General features: G+C 42.4%; 1 protein-coding gene across 1 annotated transcript in view; it reads left to right on the top strand.

Annotated features, from left to right (window-relative positions):
* The window catches only part of RAMP3 (receptor activity modifying protein 3), a gene marked incomplete at both ends in the record, with an annotated part of 46769 nt that extends 27048 nt beyond the window's left edge, over positions 1–19721 (top strand). The window contains one exon of the mRNA XM_080610541.1: positions 19466–19721. Within this exon, the coding sequence (XP_080466667.1) occupies positions 19466–19721 (256 nt within the window). The remainder of the gene's footprint in view (positions 1–19465) is intronic.
* Between the last annotated feature and the right edge of the window lie 284 nt (positions 19722–20005).

Here is a 20005-nt window from a genome sequence, read left to right as displayed (position 1 = left end):
TTACATTTGTCATGAGTCATTGTTTTCAAGAAGAGAGTGAAATCTGGCGTTTGCCAAAAGGTCACCAATGTATATATTGATAATTTCTTCTTAAAGTCCTGGAGAGTTTCCAACACTGGTGAAGTTAAGGTCACTAGAAGGCCCCACAGGCAATATTTCAGCAAGGGTGCCATGCACCAAACTGATGTGTACTGCTGCAGATGCATCAGACTAATGGCTGGTAGCTTGTACTCACAAGGTGGGATCGGTATGTCAGCACTTGGTAAAGTAAGTCAAATAACAAATAGTTCAAAATACATTAATATAACGATCCTAATGGATAAATCACTTGCAAAAGATACTGTAAGCAATTTAGAGGTGATGTTAGAAAGCACTCTGCTGTTGAATCTCATGGCTGTCAGCTGATAGGCCCTTTCAACACCTTTCATGCCCTCTGAATTTTGCTGTGGAAAGATCAGTAATAGAAAACTGTCTTCATGGAGCTTATTACAGAAGGTCATATTTCAAAATAAGCAATACGTAAGTTTTCTGTCTAAAGTTACTCAGTGGTAAAACAATATGGCATTAGTGATAGACTGGTATCAATTATGCAATGCAAATATCATGGACAGTCTATTTTTGGAGGCGGTGAAAATGAAAGACGGTAAATGTGCTATGAAAATGAATGCATAATACCAACTTTTGTGGTTCTTCTGTTCTGGTTTGCAAGACATTTTGTACATTTTTGTTTTCTAACTGCATCAACTAACCACAAACATATAAACCAACCCAGATTAACCCAGCAGAGGCAAAGAAAATAGATTTGCTTGCTTCAAGCTACATGCAGTATTAGTCATGTGATTAACTGTTGACTGCACGATGAGGTACGAATTAATACTACCCATTTGTTCTATAGTCAGGGTCTTGTTTCAATTACAGAAGTTTATTAGAGAACAGTATTTTACAGTAAGTATTTTACATGGTTAATTGACAAGGCTCTGGCATTTCTATTTATCTTTGCACAACAACGTATAATTCAATGCTGGAAAGTAGTTCCAAGACAAAAAAAAGCAGTGTTCTGCACTCTTACAGGGATTAGTCACCTTCTTCAGCCTGGCATATAGTTTGCAAAAGGCAGACATGTATCATAGCATCACAGAATGGTTTGGATTGGAAAGGACTTTAAGATCATTCAGTTCCAACCCCCTGCCATGGGCAGGGATGCCTCATGCTAGACCATGTCACCTAAGGCTCTGTCCAACCTGGCCTTGAACACTGCCAGCGATGGAGCATGCAACCACTTCTTTGGGCAACCTGTATGTTGCTAGCTGCACGGACAAACTTGATGCAATGTCTGAAATGACTATAGTACTTATGAAACATGATAGAGGTAGAAGAGAGCTCTGTAAAATTAAAGATTTTCTCTGTGATAAGACCTGAGTGTATAAGAGCTGGAAAGAGCAGGGTTGCCAAGGCATAGTGCAGAGACAAACAACTAAGAGCACCACTCTTGAACTTTCAAGAAACTGATGTTCTACATTTCTCTTGGGTGTACAGGTGTCCTTCATACATTTTACTGACAGCTAAAATGTACCATTTCGTATTAATGTGAGTATCAGATTGTATCAGAGACATAGAAAAGTTAAAATGAGCATTCTGGTATCTGGAACTGGTTTCTGTGTCTGCCTCCATTATGGAGCCTGTGGGACTGGGAGTCACTGAAGCTCTGAGTCTGATTTTGATCTGCAGAAAGGTAGCTTCAGAAGCAGGATGATCTTACAGGGGTCTATATTATGCATAATTTATAATGTTTCACTGTAATCTATAATGGATTTTTGCACCATATTATTGGGAAGTATATATACCTAATACATATCTAGGTCTGTAACTGGTCACCTGCTTCTTGACCCTCATTATTTGCATTCTGCTTGCAATAGAAAACAACTGCCACCCTCCTCCCAAAGCAAATGGATTTTATTAGTGTATATATAAACCCATTTTCCATAGTGAAAAAAAATCAACATTCTTGGCATGCTCATACAAATTAAGTAAGGAGGGGTATGGGAAATATGATAGAAAGTTCAACTTAGAACCATATGAATTGAGTTTTTCGTTTGATGTATTTTTCACTCTGTGGACATGCTGCAGTGGGTGTTTCTCAAAGTGCAAACCTGGTTGACCCATGCTTCCTGTTTCACAGCTGAGTATCATCAGATATTTCTCCTCCCTGTTTTCACTTTAAGAAACGATGCTGTGGTGTTATGAAAGGCTTGTGCTACTTTGGACTAAGTGGAATCTAATAACAGCTTCCACTCAGCAGATGACACTTTAATATCCTTTATTATCCTTTTAAAAATGGAACTGAAGCAGTTGTTTGGAGATGTAGGCTGGAATGAATGAGGAGGGCTCTTCTGTTATTGCTTTCCCCATGAGTTTTTGTCTGCTGGTCAGAAAAATGACTGTGTTCGCAGGTGCCTGTTTGGAATAGCTGTTGGGAGGCCCAGCTGTGTAGCACTGATCTGGATCAGAGCCACATTTTGTCTGCTTGCGTGTCAGCTTGGTTCATCTAGATGGAAAGCACAACCTGGAGCTGCTGAGATGATACAGGGAGTGAGATGCCACTGACTAGCTCACAGCGGCACTGGGCTAGGGATTGGCTCTTCCCCACTGACTCTGGCTCCTCCTGATGTGTTGGAGGATTGGACTGAAGCTGGCTGAGCCTTTAAGTCTGGAAGCACAGTTGGGATAATGGTTTTAGCATGGAGTTGGAACACTTGGAGAAAAGTGGTGATAAATACATCACTGGTCAGTAAACTTTACAAAGTGAACGAACAGAGAGACTGATGTGTTTGGGAGAAACCAGGATTGCCTCAATAAATGACTGGTATCTCTTGAATACCTGCATGCCCCAAGAGCATTTGCACTTGGGCTGACTGGAGCTAAGATTGTGCGAACAAGTGGTGACTCCTTTCTGGAAAGGAGATAAACTCAAGTAGATGCAAGGATAGCATATTGGTTGCATGTTTCTCTGTCGCTGACAGTGGCATATTTGAGTGTAATTCTTGCCTTTTGTGATGCTTTTTTGTGATGTTTTTTTCTTTGTTACACAGAACAGTTGTGGGATTCATCCATCCAATGTACTAGTTGTCCTGGACCCCCTTCCTAGTCAGCAGAAACTTAAGCTCGGTGTCTTAAAAGATATCATATAAATCATGCCCTATAGTTATTCCAGTGTCTCCGCTGACTATAAAGGCAGACTAATTTCTAAGCATGCAGAAGTTTGCTATGAAATCTAACCTGACAAGAAATAGTGGGAATACACCTTCAGATGGTGTTATTAGCTTCTCAGGGCTCTCATTTCTGTCATTTCTGGCCTTTGAAGGAGGATATGCACTAGAAAATGGTAATGGTACTTTTAATGAGATTGAAGGGAGAGGTAAAACGGGAGAGAAAAAATACCAGATCTTAGTCTGATTTTGCCTTTGCCTTGACCTATTGTGAAATAATCTGAGTTGGATGGAGAAATAGCTGAATGTACTAGAGAAAAGGCAGATGAGGCAACAGAGATTGCGCACCTGTGGTTTTCAGCACTGAGGAGTATTTACTAGAAATGAAAAGATATTCAGACCTCTGGATCTGAATTCGGGAGTACTTCCTGCTTCCCTTCCATGTGCTAGCACAAGGATTGACATTTTAGATGTAAAATCTTGACTACTGATGAGTACAGCAACACGAACTCATGTGATGTGTTTGAATGCTCGCTCCAGAAACATGTTGTCTCCTCTCATGAGAAGCTCACAAAGATGAAGGGCTTTCATTAGTTGACCAACTGGACAGAAAGTTTGAAACCTGATCCATAAGTAAGGAGTCCTAAAGTTTACATTTAACTTAGAGAAACACAAGCCTGATTTGTTTGACTGTAAGTGGTAGGTGTGTAATGGTTTGTGCTACTTGTAATCAACTGATGTCTCCTGAAAGATACATGTATATTCTGGTGATGGGTGAAATCTTTTTGCCTGTCTCGGAGCTTGGTCATGGATAGGGACTGGACAGTTTTTGCCTCTTTTATTATTCCATCTCTTTCCTCTCCTGTCCTGCTACAGTATAGGCTACCTGTTCTGATTCTTCCTCTCTTCCCTTCTTCAGGAGGAGCTTTTCTCTTACTGAGTTGACCTCCGTTTCCACTGTTTCTACTAGACTATAGGAACTATTATAGTTGAGTGTTAGGTCTCTGGTTTAGTCTCAGTACCAGTCTGAGGGCACTGGACAGTGGCTCAATTGACATGGGACAGGCCCCAACACAGCTTTTAGAAGTCACTTTATTACATAGAAAGTATTGTGAAGCTTGTACCAGACAACAGGAACAAGAGACACTAAGGAATAGTGGACAGGGTGTTTGAGGAGTGCTGGAAACACAGGCCTTAATTCTCAACAGAGTGGTCTGGAAGCTCTATCCAAACTGCAGATGTTAAGAGTTTAGGATTCAGGGGCTAGACACACTGATGTAACCACTCAGCATTTCATGGGTCTTGGAAAGCAAACTAGAAAGGGGAAGATAAACAGCCACAATAAAACATCTCTTTGGAAACAAAATCTCTCTGGTTTTGTAAAGGTTCTGATTTGATATTATTTGCATGTCAGCATTGCAGGTGTGCATGTGAGGGTCCAAAATACAGCATTATCTTGAGGAGCTATTCAACTTCAGAAAGAACCTAAAGTGGATGCATCTCCTCAGCCTTCAAATCCTTAGGAGGCTGCTGAAACAGTCAGTAGCTGGAGTGCCTTTCTAAAGCAACTCTTGACTGATACTCTCTTCTCTGAAAAGAGAATTTCATCCCTTGCTTTTTGCTTTACAAAGAGTGTTTTGTCTTTACAAAGAGTGCTTTCTGTTTTACAAAGATGGCACTGCGGCCATCTCTGTAGCCACGCTCTGACTGAGGCTCACAAGGCCTTTGGAAACAGACTGGGAAATGTTCACGTCAAGGTCAAGACTGGTGGCAGCTCCGTGCAGCAGCGATCATGCCCTTCTGGAATTCACTGTCTTGAGAGATATGGGCAAGGTGAAGTGTACAGTCAGGACCATGAACCTTCAGAGAGCAAACTTTCAGTTGCTCAAGTAATTAGTAGATGGGACCCCCTGGGAAACTGCCCTCAGGGATAAAGGAGCAGAAGAGACCTGGCAGCTCTTTAAGGATATATCCTATGTGTATGAAATCAGGCAAGGAAGGCAGGAGAGCAGCATGATCTTAAGGTCCTTTCCAACCCTAACTATTCTATGATTCTATGGCTGAGTAAGGACCTCCTGGTCAAATGAAAGTGTAGGCAGGAAATGCACAGGCAGTGGAATGAGGGATGTGTATCCAGGGAAGAATACAGGGATGCTGCCCAGATGTGTAGTGATGCTATCAGGAAAGCTAAAGGTACAGTTGGAGCTGAAATTGGCTAGAGATGCAAAGAGTAATAAGGGTTTCTATACAGGTATGTTGGTGAGAAAAGTAAGGTTAAAGAAAATATACCCACCTGATAGATAAGGCAGAAAAACTGGTGACAACTGACATGCACCTATTTTGTCTTTTCAGTTTTTAGGGGGTAATTAATCATCAGTTGAAGCAGCCTTTTATCCCCATACAAACTGTCATGTAAATCATGGGAGCAAAAAAGCTGTTTTCTAGCAGCAGTCCCTTCAGCTTTCTGAAAGAGGTTGGGTTCACTGGCAGAAAAGCTTTGCTTTTAAGTCTTAACCAAGCAGAAATGTGTTACTTGTTCCCCATGAAACGCAGTCAGTGGCTGGAGACAAATGCTAAGTGAGAGAACAGGCTACTGCAGCAGTTCTGCTCTCTGTGACTTAGAACTCTGAGTATTGGCTGTTGTAATTCCCTTTCATTAGAGGTCCCTAACAAAACTGCAGCATGTGATACCTCGAATAAAATAACAATTCTATGTGATGTCCTTGCTGATAAACTGAAAATGTATTCTATTGATAGAATTTTCCCATTCTAGAGACAACAAAATACAGGTAGGACATTATGGTTTGGACAGTACTGTGCTTATGACATATTTCTTCTCCTCAAAACCTACGCAATGTTAGTCAGGTTTGGAAGTACTTGGTACTTCTACAGAATTTATCATTCAGACCCATTCTGCTTCAAAGTTACAATCTAATATGAATTCATGATGCTGATGTTGGAGGAAGTGTGGATTTTATTTGTTTTTCTTAACAAAGAATCACTGCTGAGCAGTATTGAATTGTTCAGTACCATGCCCTTGTATCAAGGTAACTGTCCTCACTGAGGATGTTTAATGCAATTAAACCCTCTGAGCCACTGAGCCATCTTGTGCTTTTGTACAATTCCTCCTTCCAACACGCTGTTAGGTTGTACTTTGTGTTCTCTACTGACACACAGGCACTTGTTTGGCATTTCAGCTGCGAGGTAAAGAGCAAGGCTGAGCAGGACATGAGTGACAAGTGTAAGAGGTTTTGGTGATTGGGGTGCTGGTGTCTGAGGATGCAGCATCACCAGCTGATTGGTAAGCTTGGCACAGCTGAGGTTTTCTGCACAGAGATAGTTCTTTGTGCACTCAGAATACTCCAGGAAGGAAAGCATCTATTTTATAACAATAGTAACTCAAAATTAAGCCTTCATTGACATTATTTAGGGTCCTTTAATTTTGTTATCTCTGATTCTGCTTATTTGAAGGTATCAAGGAAATGTCCCTTGGTTATTAGATTCATTTACATTCAGCTTTCAGTTTTTCTTGAAAGAACCTGGAGGGTCATAGAAATCTTGGAACAAGGCAGCTCAGTAATCTTGTACAAATGTTGCTATGGGATCCTCAGACTTTCAGTGATGTTGCTTTGAATATAAATGGGATAGGACTTGATCAACAGGAACACTTGCCACTTGCTATTCTTCATTTCCAAGTAGTGCTGAAAACACAACTCATGTTGCAGAAGCATGAAAATATGTTTACTAATAAGATGTGACGTTCACTGTTGGCTGCAGTTCTGCAAATGAGATCCTTGTTTTTCAAATGAACGCAAACAGGTTTTCCTCTCATTCACATGAATCACTGCTTTTGGAATTGAGCAGGGACCTGAGGTTTGTGTTTCAGAAGAAAAGGAGTCCTGTGGAGGATGTGTCCACATAAAAGCTTCCGTTGCAGTGCAGTGTCAGTTCAACTGCCTGCCTTTAAACCCAAAGTAGATTGGGAGCAATACCAGTCCACTCCACAGGAGAACGGAGCTGAGCAAAGATGTGTGCACCACACGTGATACGTGGGCTTGTTCTGAGGTGCGTGTAGGTAAGGCTAAACTGTTTCTAATAGTCAGGCTGGCTAATTAAAAGTTACCATGGAATAATTGTATTGCACTGCATTAGTTTAGTTGCTTAAGTATAAGCTGATTTACAGATTGAACATCTTTTTATTTGTGCTTCATTTACCATCGGAACAAAGCTTATGGACTAACGCTGTATAAGTATAGTTGCAGGGAAAGTTGCTGTCTTAGAGTTACCTCAGTTCTTTCCAGGGAATCATTAGTGAGAAACAATCATGTTGCTGCTTGGTCAGATGAATACCGTTCAGTCCCTTGCCACTTCACCATTATTGAAGGCAGGAGTTCTTTGACATGTTATGTGGGCTGTTTACAGGGAGGCTTTTTTACTGCTCTAACCACTAGAACTCCACCTCCTTTATCTGGGTCTGGAAGTGATGATTAAATAGCAATAAAACAAAACTGTTGAGGAATTCCATTCTAGGTCTGTGGTTTAGCTGTGATTTTGTTTTTTCTATTGCTGAGCTTGAGGGTTAGGGTTTTTTCAGTGTGTTCAGTGATTTGGCTGAAGGAGGAAACTGTTCCTATGGGAACACTACATTTTGTTAAACCTAAGTTGAGGAGAACATTGCTGCAGCTTAGCAATAACCACTCCTACATTGGTTTGCCAGTGGAGCAGTTAATATCCATAGTAATTTAGCTGTTAATCTACATTTTGAAATAGATTAATAATAGCAGCATGAATATGTTTGGTTTAATAGTATGATTAATTCTCAAAGGACTAGGGGCTAGTTCGTTGCTGTAGAGTCTGATGGAAAGGTGGACATTTCTCTTGCAAATTGGCATGAATTTTGCTGGGGACCAAAATGTTAGGGAAGGTATCTTTGTGGTTTCATGTGCATTTGTTTTGCTGTTGAGACCTATGTATTAGAGACTGTTCAAGCACAGCCCCAGGCAAACTGCAGACTCGACTCTGCTCTTGCAGGTTTGTTTCTTTTAAGCTGCTCACATGCATCATTTTGCTCACTTTAAAGCTAGCAGCACAATCTGTCTATCCAAAAACAAAGCTTGCTTCTGCATTGTGGGGAAAATGCACTTGGAGAGAGGAGAAACAGTGTGAGTTTGTAACACCCACCACAGCAGTGCTTCATATCATCTAAGGATGACCAGGCTTCCAAAGCAGACCTTGCGAGGAGTCTGACAGATGTGTTGAAAATACAGACCCTAGCTACCCATGGGCAAGTACAAAACCTGCTTTTTGTCTGGCAAGGAGCACTTCTGCAGTCCTTGGAGAAGTGAGGAGTGGTCACAGCTGAGTTGATGGAGACAGTGTTCCATATGGGGCTGCAGGCCTGGTGCACAAGCACTGCCTCTCACTGGGGTGGATGTCTTACCAGGTGTTCGTGTGGTTTTCTGTATTTAACGCTAGAGTCAGTGCCCAGAGTTTATTCTGAAAGATCAGCTTCTTCAGGGCACAAACGCTATTGGTCTCTTAAAGAATGTTCCATGTTTCATGTAAATAAGGAACACTGAGATTTCTTTTGTGTGGCTGAGCTGAACTCAAATATCTGGTCTATTCTTAAATGGAATCCTCACTTCTTTTCTGCTATGAAATGTATGTTTTCCCACACATCAAAGATCTTTGCTGAGGTCATGGTTTTCATGAAAAACCGTGGCAGGGAGAATGAGTAGGTGTGCAAGTCAAGTTTCAAGTAGGCACAAAAGTACTGAGGATTCTTAAATCTCTTTTATCTCCTCACCTTTACAGACTTATTTGCAGCATATCTCAAAAGTACAATTTCAAGTTGTCTGGATATGCAAGTTTATGTAACATAAACTTCTTTCAATGAGGTTTGCAGAGCTTAAGATTACAAGCCAGTTGTTGAATGGAGACAGAGGTTTGATCTTTGGGTGAAAAATTCAAGCTCAGTGCATTTGCAGGGGAATGAAGCAAGATGAAAGCAAAGTGCAGTGAGTCGCACCGCCGTTTTGTGTCTCATTTCTGGTGGTGTGGTGTGATTCACTTGTTGTGCAAGGTTCTAGAAGCTTTCTCTTCTGATAGCAGCCTGTTATCACGGCTCTGTTGAAGCATGTCAGAGGGCTCGTCTGGCCTGTGTGCTGAGGTTTGCTTCCTGTGGAAAAGAAGGGAGAGGGAAGGTGGATGACAGTGCAGAATTAGTCTGTAACTGAGTTCCCCTTCACCTGAGGACTGTGTTATTTATGTTACTTATGTGACACTTACTGTGTCAGTAACATACATGAAACTGGAGCTTGTGCCAAAACTTGCATGAACTCTCTGGGAGCAGAGCCCTTGCATATGCTCAGGACTGAGGTACAGGGTGTCTTTTATACACTGAATTAAAGATGGTAGTTCATATATTCCTCACTTGTAAGTGAGATGCTCGGGTCTGTCACTGAAAGATCTCCTTCAGGCTGTTGCTGGTTTGTGTATATTCCTAGATAACTGCTCAGCGGTAACTGTGCTTTGTTTTCTGTCCCTGTATTCAGCATGGACAGCGTTTTTCTTTCCTGACTGTATTTCAGTCAGGTGCAGAGGGAAAAGCTGAAAGAAGTTCTGGGCATCCTTCCATTCCCTCTGTCAGGTTCTGATGGACCTGGTGCTCCATTGTCCAAACAGTCCCCAAAGACTGAGCTCCTCTGGAGCTCCACTTTCTCTGTAATACTTCCCGGCCTGGTTTCCTATGGAATTAAGTCATGTGTAGTCATGCTTTGTGTGTGTGTTTACAGTTCAGACAGTGGAGATCTCACAAGGAGAGGGTTGTTCTCAGTACCCCGGTTGCAGGGTAAGAATTAGAGTCTGCATATGCAGTGGGGATTGTACACAGAGCCTGGTCCTGAGCCCAGAAGACCCACGCTCTGTTCCCAGTTCTGCCACGAGCTGCTCTGCTGTGGGCAAATTGTGATTCCTTGTGTGATGTTTGTCATCTAGAAAACAATGTGGATGTTTGCTTCCTTTGCAAATGAATGGATGAAGGTATTAGATGACACACAGGCATTATTTGCAATATCTTTTTGCCTGTATACATTAGTAAAAAATACAAACCACTAAGAAGTTTGCGCATAGAAATCAGTGTCTGAAATAGCAGTGTGCCACGCTTGTTTCCTGTTACCATCCCTCATTTAGAAATCAGTTGTTTTATTTTAGCTTTATTTAGACCAGTTATTTCATAACTGGCCTCTGACTTTGAAACCAAAACAAAGCCAGTTATTCAGGCTGGGTTTATGTGTTATTCATTTTTCAGTGGTATCTGCTCTCCCACTGTCACTGCATGGGTATTTACATGGTTCAGTTTTTGAGTACAGATGGGAACTAATACAGAAAGTTCACCACATTTGTCTGCCTCTTTTATAGCAGAAACTGTAAAGAGAAGATTTTCTTTGCTTTGTTTAAAAAGCAAACTGCTACCTACAGTTTGAGCAGCACAGCAAACAGGATTGAGAATTATAAGCACAAACAGCTACTGTGGGCTTCGTTTTAATACTTCTATGGCAATCAGTCAAATCACAGAATCATAGACCTGGACTGGTTTGGGTTTGAAGGGACCTTAAAGCTCATCCATTTTCAGCCCCCTGCCACAGTCAGGGACACCTTCCACCAGACCAGGTTGCTCCAAGCCCCTGTGTCCAACCTGGCCTTGAACACTGCCAGGGATGGGGCAGCCACAGCCTCTCTGGGCACCCTGGGCCAGTGCCTCAGCACCCTCACAGGGAAGAACTTCTGCCTAAGAGCTCATCTCAATCTCCCCTCTGTCAGTTCAAAGCCATTCCTCCTTGTCCTGTCCCTACAGGCCCTTGTCCAAAGCCCCTCTCCAGGTTTCCTGCAGCCCCTTTAGGCACCGGAGCTGCTCTAAGGTCTCCCCTTAAGGAGCCTTCTCTTCTCCAGGCTGAACCAGCCCAGCTCTCTCAGCCTGGCTCCAGAGCAGAGCTGCTCCAGCCCTCGCAGCATCTCCATGGCCTCCTCTGGACTTGCCTGAGCAGGTCCACGTCCCTCTTGTGCTGGGGGCTCCAGAGAAATAATACAGGGATTGTTGCTATCTACTTGGGTAGTTTTTGGCCATCTAAACTGTATGTGTATGACACATACGGTCCCTCTTAAGGTAGTCACTAGAGACCTTATTGTCTTTTATTACACAGTATTTTTGTGAGATTGGGCAATGCTACTTTAGCTTCATTTTACAGAGGCTCACACAAGGAACAGAGATGTCTCACTGATGAGCACATGCAGATTGTGTTGGCAGCATCTCTCCTTCATGAGCATCTGCAGGGCAAACCGCCACAGTTTTTGTGGTGCTCAGTGCTGTGCTGTACAGGAACCAGTTTGTGAAGAGCGCATAAATCATGGTGCTGGAGGTGGAGGAATACAGCACGGTGTAGAAACCTTGTCATCTGTGCCAAGTCAAACCAGCCTTGCTTTCTGGTTATATGACCTGAATTCCCAAACACTTTGGGGATGATTGTAGCTGAAATTCAGCTACAGAGACTTCACTTGTCCCCAGAAGCAGAGGAAAGAAAAAGGATTTACATGTACCTCCCAGGGAATTCATGTGTGTCCAGTGTTCTATATCCTAGTGGCTGCGCAATAACACACATAATTTCAAGGACTGTTAGTGACTGTTTTCAGGGATTTGACTGGTTTTAAAAACCTGTCTCTAAACCATTGCTGTAGATCTCATAAGGGCTCGTGTCCCTTCAGACCCACACTGCACACTTGAGCTTGTAAAATTCAGCACAACATTAAACAAGCATATACAGCCCAAACAACCCTTCACACAAGACAGAAGAAAGAGGAAAAATGAGAAAACACATTGGAATTACTGTTATCTTTATTAGCTGTAATAGCATAGTTTTCTAAATGGAAGGTACAATATAGTAACAAGGTTACATCTTTAATTAATGCTTTTTCCTCCACATACAGTCTTCTACTCCTTCCAAATACCATTTTGTGCCTTCTCAAGGTTTAGGAATCATTCAGGATTAGGGGGTGTCATTTTCAGCTCACAGCACTAAAGCCTGTTTTAAAAATTACTCTGCTTTCTTTCAGCTTTCAGTGAGTAACAAACGGCCCTTCTTTCCTCCTGGCCATTCTCTCTGTTTCCCACCAAATGTCAGTGTTACTACAATAGCTGCTGATGTTGGACCAGTGCAGAGAGCAGGCATCAGACTTCCTAAAATAGTCCTGAATCCTCAGTTTGCACTATTGCATGTTAAGCTCATTCTGAACTGAGATAGTAGGGTTGCTGCTGCAAACCTAGGGACGTCAGCTTACCAAGGCACTTGTTAACTGGCAGCATTGCTGTGCCTCAGGAGCTTAAGCAGAAATGAGCTGTGGTGCTAACTGTGGTCTCTATCAGGTGCTCTAGCATCAAAGCTGTAATTCAAGTCAACTTTAGAAACTGAGCAGTAGTGATTTAAAAGCAGTGAGCCACAGAAGACCCTGCTCTTGCAATAAAGTAATGTACATTTTTAAGCCAGAAATGCAGAGCTTCTGATGGTGTGTTAATTAACACAGCAGCTTGGTACCTGTTGTGTCAAACTGCTGAGGGGATGTGCCTCAACTTGGCATCTTTGTGGAGAACTCATGTTAACCACTAAAATAGCACCTATTTCTTCATTGCTGCTCCGAAAGCTAGCTCAAGGATTTCTTTGGAGTAGTTCAGCCTTCTTCATTTTATTCTTTGTCCATGATGACTTCATGATCAACTAATATGTTCTGCCATAATTCAGTGTTCATGCAATAGCATAGTATATAATGCTATATCTGAGCCAGATCACTGCACAGAGCAGAGTGACACTGCAATGTTGTATTCATCTCTAAGGAGCAAAACTCTTATCTGGAAGATACAGCACATGAATGACCCTTTGCAAGCCAGACATTTGCAGAGCATTTCAGTGTTTGGATTGCAGGATGCCAGTTCCATGTGCTGCTCTTGCATCCTGCGTTTTCCTGTGCCCTCCACAGTCCATTCGCTGTTTCTGTCTGGGCTGGAGAGCTGGGAATTCATGAGGTGGCAGAAAGCATCTGAGACCAGTGCAGACTCTTCACTGAAAAAGATGAAGGACATCTTTTTCCACACATGCTCACTGATGGTGATGCTACTTAGGAGATGCAGTGCATATAAGAAGTTGGATATATATGCTTAAGTGTTTGTGGGATTAGGATTTGCCTTCACTTGCTCTTTTGATTTTTATCTAATTCAAGGGAGTTACGGGACTGTCTCCTGTAGACATGGTGTAGTGATGGCTTCAGAGAATACTTCCCTTCTGAACTGGTGTATCCCCAAATTAGGCTGAGTTTACAACTAAGTAATCATTAAAACACAGCTCAGGAGTGGTAGAAGGCAAAGTACAGTTGATAGCAGAAGCTTCTGGCTTGGTAAGATTCCAGCGCTACTAAATTTTTGATCTTTATAGCATAGTACCTGCTGTCAGGCTATGCTTCCCTCCTTGTTCTATATTTGCTTAATGTATAGTGTCTGTTGCTCATTGGAGATAGATAATAGGTCTATAAACTACTGCTTACATCTACAGTTGCTCTGTATGTTTACATTTTCATAGAATCCCAGACTGGTTTGGGTTGTGGAAGGGGCCTTAAAAGCTCATTGAGTTCCAACCCCCTGCCATGGGCAGGGACACCTTCCACCAGACCAGGTTGCTCCAAGCCCTTTCCAACCTGGCCTCTTCAGGAAATGAACAACAACTGAATAATAGTTGTGCATTCTGGGGTTTTCAGTGAGGGTTATTCAATCATCTTGCATCTTCACATCAGACACTGTTGATGTGAAGCCAAGGGTGCAGATCTGTAATTATTTCAAAGGACACCAGAATGTATTTATTATTCTCAACCCAAGTGAGTAAATCTCTCACAATGCCCATTATTTAGTGACATGAGAGTAAATGACACTTTACATTAAACCAGCAAGGATTTTCTTGTGTCCCCTTTCCTTTTCCCCCCTTTCCTTCCTTATGTTTTGTAGAGCATTATTTTCTTCTAGCTGAATTCTATGCCGGAGATGCACAACAGCAGACGTGATCTGAACAGGGAGGTAGAAGTGTGTCTGTGAGAATGTTCCTCTAAAAGCAGTGCTGAGACACAGCCATGGATCTGTTTGGAGAGATGTTGAATGGAACACGCTGAGAAATATTGCACCATATCTGTAGGCTCATAGCTGATTATAGAACTAAAGCTTTGCTTTCACCGTGATGATGAAACCTCAAGAGATAGTAATCTTAAGGTTTGGATCCTTATTTGAAGTTCATCCAGATTGTTACACCCTTAAATCCTATAAACTCTGGCTGCATATCACACAAGAACAGGCTTTTTGCTTTGTTTTGTGAGGTTGTTTGGTACTTCCTGCCTCCGTCCAGAAATGCTGCAAGAAATCTCATCAGAAGATATTTATAAGTATTATTTCAGCATTTCTCATTCCAGACTGGGTGGAGGCTACAAGGAGAATGATTCACTTTGAACTCTGATTTAATATATAACTGTGTATAAAGAAATGTCTTGGTTGAAGCATCTGGGGGCTGTATGAGGGAGAAGAGTTTTAAAACTTCTTTATTAAAATGCACCGCATAACTTGTGGTATCCTGAACAGTGCCTCTAGATTCCTTTCCAGGCTTGTTGAGTAGTAGGAGTGTCTCTGGAGGATCTGTTACCTGATTTATATCAAGACTCGTTTGTGCTAGAGGGAATTTCCCCTGTAGTTTCTGAATACTTGGTATGACTCAAAATAACAAAAATGAGCTCATGATGTATGTACCCCACTGAACCCTTCCATAATTCTGCCACTAATCCTGATTTATGTAAAACAGGAGAGTGGTTGTTTTGGTTCTGAATTCCTCACCCATCTCACTAAGCAATGGCAAAACATCCCTGACTCTGTGTGTAGAGCATCTCTACCCATGAGTGCTGCAGAGGTGGCAAATTCTCCTATGGGAACTGCTGGTGGGTCTGCTGTCTGCAGCCACCAGATGCCTTCGACAGTTTGTCCTCAGCACCATGATCTATGGCACTCTGCTGTTGGAGAATTGTTTGGAGGGTTTAGAAAGCACATTTTTCTTTGGGAAGTGCTGGTTTGTTGAAGCTCATCATGAAACAATCCATTTGTTTCCTTGGTCTCTTGCAAGCCTGGAGGAGGGAGTTGTATATTTTCTCTATAAACCAATCATCCCTGCAGTTTTTCCGTACAGATATTGAAGAAGAAAGAGCAAGGATTTACCACGTTCCTTCCTGGGAATGTGGGAAACTATGGATGAGATGAAGCCCCACTTAGACCAACCAGTGCTCTGAGTGGTGGGCAGCTGGGTACCCTAAGATGGATGAGATGTAACACATCCAGCTGGCTCATTAAATAGTGTGAGTGGGCACTCCAGGAGACACTGTCCCATTAGGGCAAATGTGTGCACTGATAATAAGTGCCTATTGTCCAGGTTCTTGCTTATAGATAAATATATATAAATATGTTTTATCATGGGTAAAATAACTCACAAACTAAATTTCTCCTCAGGTTTTACACAAAACCAGCCACATTGATTGTTATTTTCTCTTTTAGTGGAAACATAAAGTACAGGAGAAAAAGTGTTTGTGCTCTCAAAATGAAGTTTTGTTCTAGAATATTTAATATTGTCTTTCATGACAAATGTGCTGCAGCTCAGAGATTGCTCCAAAGAGGAATTAAGGATTTTTCATGTTCTCTGGAACTATTTGCAGTAATATGCCCTATGCCCAAGTAGCTGGTTCCTCAAAACTTACAATGATTCCCGTGAGCATATGAGGGGAAAGCACAGCTTTAGATGAATTTTGGTGCTCAGACTATGCTTAGCTCTTGTTTTTTGGTACTGGCCTATCAAACCGAGTTGAAACTCAAGGGAAATACATTAATTTTTCAGCCCACTGATCACAAAGCTTGTTACCTGGCTCCCAGTGAATGTGCCTTTGCTGAGTATTAACTAACTTGGAGCTAGCCTGAAAGAGATGAAAATGTGACTCAGGACAGAGAATAATAACCTTCCACACCTCATTATGGTCCAAGAGGTAAAGAAGCTTGTGCTGCTGTACTGCTGTCCAATTACTTGTTCAGGGTGTAAGTGGAAAATGTCATTTCTTGTTCTTTCCTTTCCCAAAATATGTAATTTTTATGCACTGATGTTGCAGTACCTCCAGTCAGAGGTCAGGGCATCTTTGTGGTAGTCATTTTATTACACAGAATGAGTAGTTTTCCTACTTTAGCCTTTCCCATTGGAATAAAGAGAATTGCATACGGCGTAAGAGAATTAAGCGCAGGAGAATCAAATTGGAATGAAAGATCTATTAACCCCCACCTCCCTCTTACAAAAGCCCAACAACTTGCGAACAAATTGATCAAGTACAAAATGCCACGTAAGGAGGATTCAGTTACTCCCTCCTGAGGCAGCTGTTAGTACCATGCAGAGGATTGGTTTTAACCCGAGCTTTCTGCTGCAGTGCCTAAACTCTACATTACTTAATTACATAAATATTTAAGTGAATTGAGCTTTACTGGCAGATGTGGCATTCTCAAATAGCTGAGATTTTTCCTTATCTACACTCTCAGAACTGTGTGAAAACCCCAGTTATAGTGCAGGTAACGAAGAGGGTATTAAGGGAAGACTGTGAGGAATTCAAACTATTAAGATAGCATTTTTATTCTATTTTGGCTCTTAGGGATTTGCTCTTTCAAATACAATGTAACTCTCTAATGGTTTTTATCTGGCCTTTTGGCAACATTTAGCCAGATATTTTTCTAGCTATGTTGTACTTGATGTGCAAAATCAGGGGGAAAAGCTCCTGTTCATACCACGGAAAATCCACAGAATTCCTGGCAGACCAGTGAGCTTTCTATAGGATTTTATACCCAGGCAGAAAACAAAAGAAGAGGAAAGGTTTCTATAAATAAATCTTCCTGTTTAGGGTGCTCTTCTGTAAAGTCTGCTCAGGTCATCAGGATTTATTGTTGGTTTTGATACTCTGCATGACCATGAGGTGGCTGTGGCCACAGGGAGCTGGAGCTCTCTCTAGCACGGCACCTGCCTGGTGTCTATGCTACAGAGCACTGACCTGCCTGGGCAACCGGGTGCACCATCTCTGCATTGCAGTCTGTTGAGCCTTGTAGGCTTGCCTTTGGATGTACGATTCCTCTGGGACCATCTTTCCCATATTCAGCTAGACATCTTCAGCTTCTAATTTGGTCCAAGGACATAAAGAATGGATGCTACTGGGTCACATGGAAGAATGACACTACTGAAATAACAGCTTATATTTGTGGTTTATTTTTAGCTTATTTCCTGTTGTTTCCCTGCAGCTGCTGCTGTTGTCACAAAAGCTTCCTTTCTAGTTGTTTTGCTTACAATATACATACATTGTGCATATAGGCATCTGTGTGTCAGAGCATCTGGGTGTGGATTTACCAGACTGTTCAGTGTATTTGCTTATGAATAAAGTGGCATCAGCCCAAGCTCTGTGATTGTAGCACAGGCAGGCAGACATCTCCCTTGACAGGCAATAGGCCGTGGACCTTAGTCCTGACCCAGATACTGGCACTACTTCACAACAAAGGATTGAGTCAGCATTAGTCCCGTTTGGTACTTAATGTCAGAAGGAGCCATTTGTCAGGAGTTACCATATTTACATGCACTGTAAGGGAGGGTAGGGCCTTCAGATCAATGTGCAGGATGCTATCCCATGAGGTGTTATATGGTTTCTTGCCCTCTCCTTTCTATTTTTAATTTCGCTTTGAAGTGAGCTTATTGAGTCACGGAGAACTGAAATAAATGTTTAAAAACGCAACAGACAATAATGCAGCTTCCTTATTTCGTGTCCTATTCCTGTACTGACCAGACACTCCTTGTCTTCTTAACTTCCGAACTCCTCCTGCATATATCATTTGCTTCCTGAATTTCTTTGGTTTATAGTAACACCATAAAACCCATCCAATTATTCATTTAGCCTTATTGTTTCCTTTTTTTTTCCTGAGGGGTAGCCAATTCTCATAAATAAAGTTACCCTGGACAGGTTAACTTCAGCACATGGGGCGCTCAGATCAGGTGTTAGGCATTACAAGTGGCTCTCAATAAAGCAACATGAACAGCAGGTTGAGGGTGGGGATTCTCTCCCTCTGCTGTGCTTTGCAGAGATCCCCCTGCAGTCCTGATCCAGCTCTGGGGCAACAGCACAACAGGGATGTGGAGCTGCTGGAGCGAGGCCAGAGGAGGCCATGGAGATGCTGCGAGGGCTGGAGCAGCTCTGCTCTGGAGCCAGGCTGAGAGAGCTGGGCTGGTTCAGCCTGGAGAAGAGAAGGCTCCTTAAGGGGAGACCTTAGAGCAGCTCCAGTGCCTAAAGGGGCTGCAGGAAACCTGGAGAGGGGCTTTGGACAAGGGCCTGTAGGGACAGGACAAGGGGGAATGGCTTTGAACTGACAGAAGTAGAAACTTGGTCTAGTGGAAGGTGTCCCTGCCTGTGGCAGGGGGTTGGAACTGGATGAGCTTTAAGTTCCCTTCCAACCCAAAGCATTCTGTGATTCTAGGATTGTTAACATGTGTAATTAGGAATTATTTTTTTCCCCCTGCCTGGCATTCACTGGAATTGGGAAAAAGATGAAGGTTGTCAGAAGCTGACTTTCTGTATGTTTATCTTACCATTATCCTTCTACTGCCTGAGGGTACAACACAACTGAAACTGTTACACAGTAACGCACGTTGTTGCTCAGTTCCAGTACCACATCATTATTTTCACCACAATGTCACGCCCAATGACAGATGAGGCATGAATTACCCATTTTTGCTGAAAACGTTCTGTTCTTAGCACATTTGTGTATATGTTTTTTAAAGATCCTGTAGATGCCTTTAGTGAGGGTACTAATTCTACTTAAGTGGCATTAGGAGGTCCTGGCTGTAGTAGCAGCACCCAAAAGACAGGGTTTTTACCACTGTCCATTGGGGGTCTCAGGGTTTCACATGAGATCTCCCAGTTGTATGAGTACGTGTGAGTCAGTTCTCCTTGTGCCTCACTGTGTAGTATTTGGTACTCACAGCTTCCAGTAGAGGTCCTTCAGCAGAGTATCTCCATGACAGACCCACTCTTACGGATTCCATATGGCCCCTTACGTAGCTTTCTCTAAGTGTAATACGCATATGCATTCTAGTTAAACTTTTTCCTTCATTTCCTTCTTCTCCCAGGTATTATGACAACTTTACCCAGTGCACAGAACGTGAAGCCAACAATGCAAGTTGCTTTTGGCCAAACCCTCTCGCAGAGGGCTTCATCAGTGGAATTCACAAACAGTTCTTTTCAAACTGTACTTCAGAGAAGGTTCACTGGGAAGATCCACCGGATGAAATCCTTGTAACTCTCATCTTGATCCCAGTCATGTTGACGTGTGCCATGATAACACTGGTAGTATGGTGCAGCAAGAGAAGTGATATCCTGGTGTAAGTTCTTCCTCTCAGCTTTGTTTTTCTCCATTTCCTTCTTCCAAAACCACTAAGAAAGAAAGAGAGAAACTCGTCAGAAGGCTTTCAGATCTGCTGAAATGGAACCTGTGAGATACTGAGACTGAGACAATGCTCCTGTGAACTAAGAGCTGCCTGCTGCTGCTGCCCAAAGTCACTGCTTCTGAGCTTGGCTATTGGTGTTGCTGGTGCAAAGCTCTCTACTTCCATCAGGCCTCATCATCATGGAATTCTCAGGCAGCTCTCAGAAACAGGAGCGTCTCCAGG

The sequence above is a fragment of the Psittacula echo genome, assembly GCF_963264785.1.
Source record: "Psittacula echo genome assembly, chromosome: 2".
Classification (NCBI taxonomy): domain Eukaryota; kingdom Metazoa; phylum Chordata; class Aves; order Psittaciformes; family Psittacidae; genus Psittacula; species Psittacula echo.
This window is presented reverse-complemented; position numbering and strand designations above follow the sequence as displayed.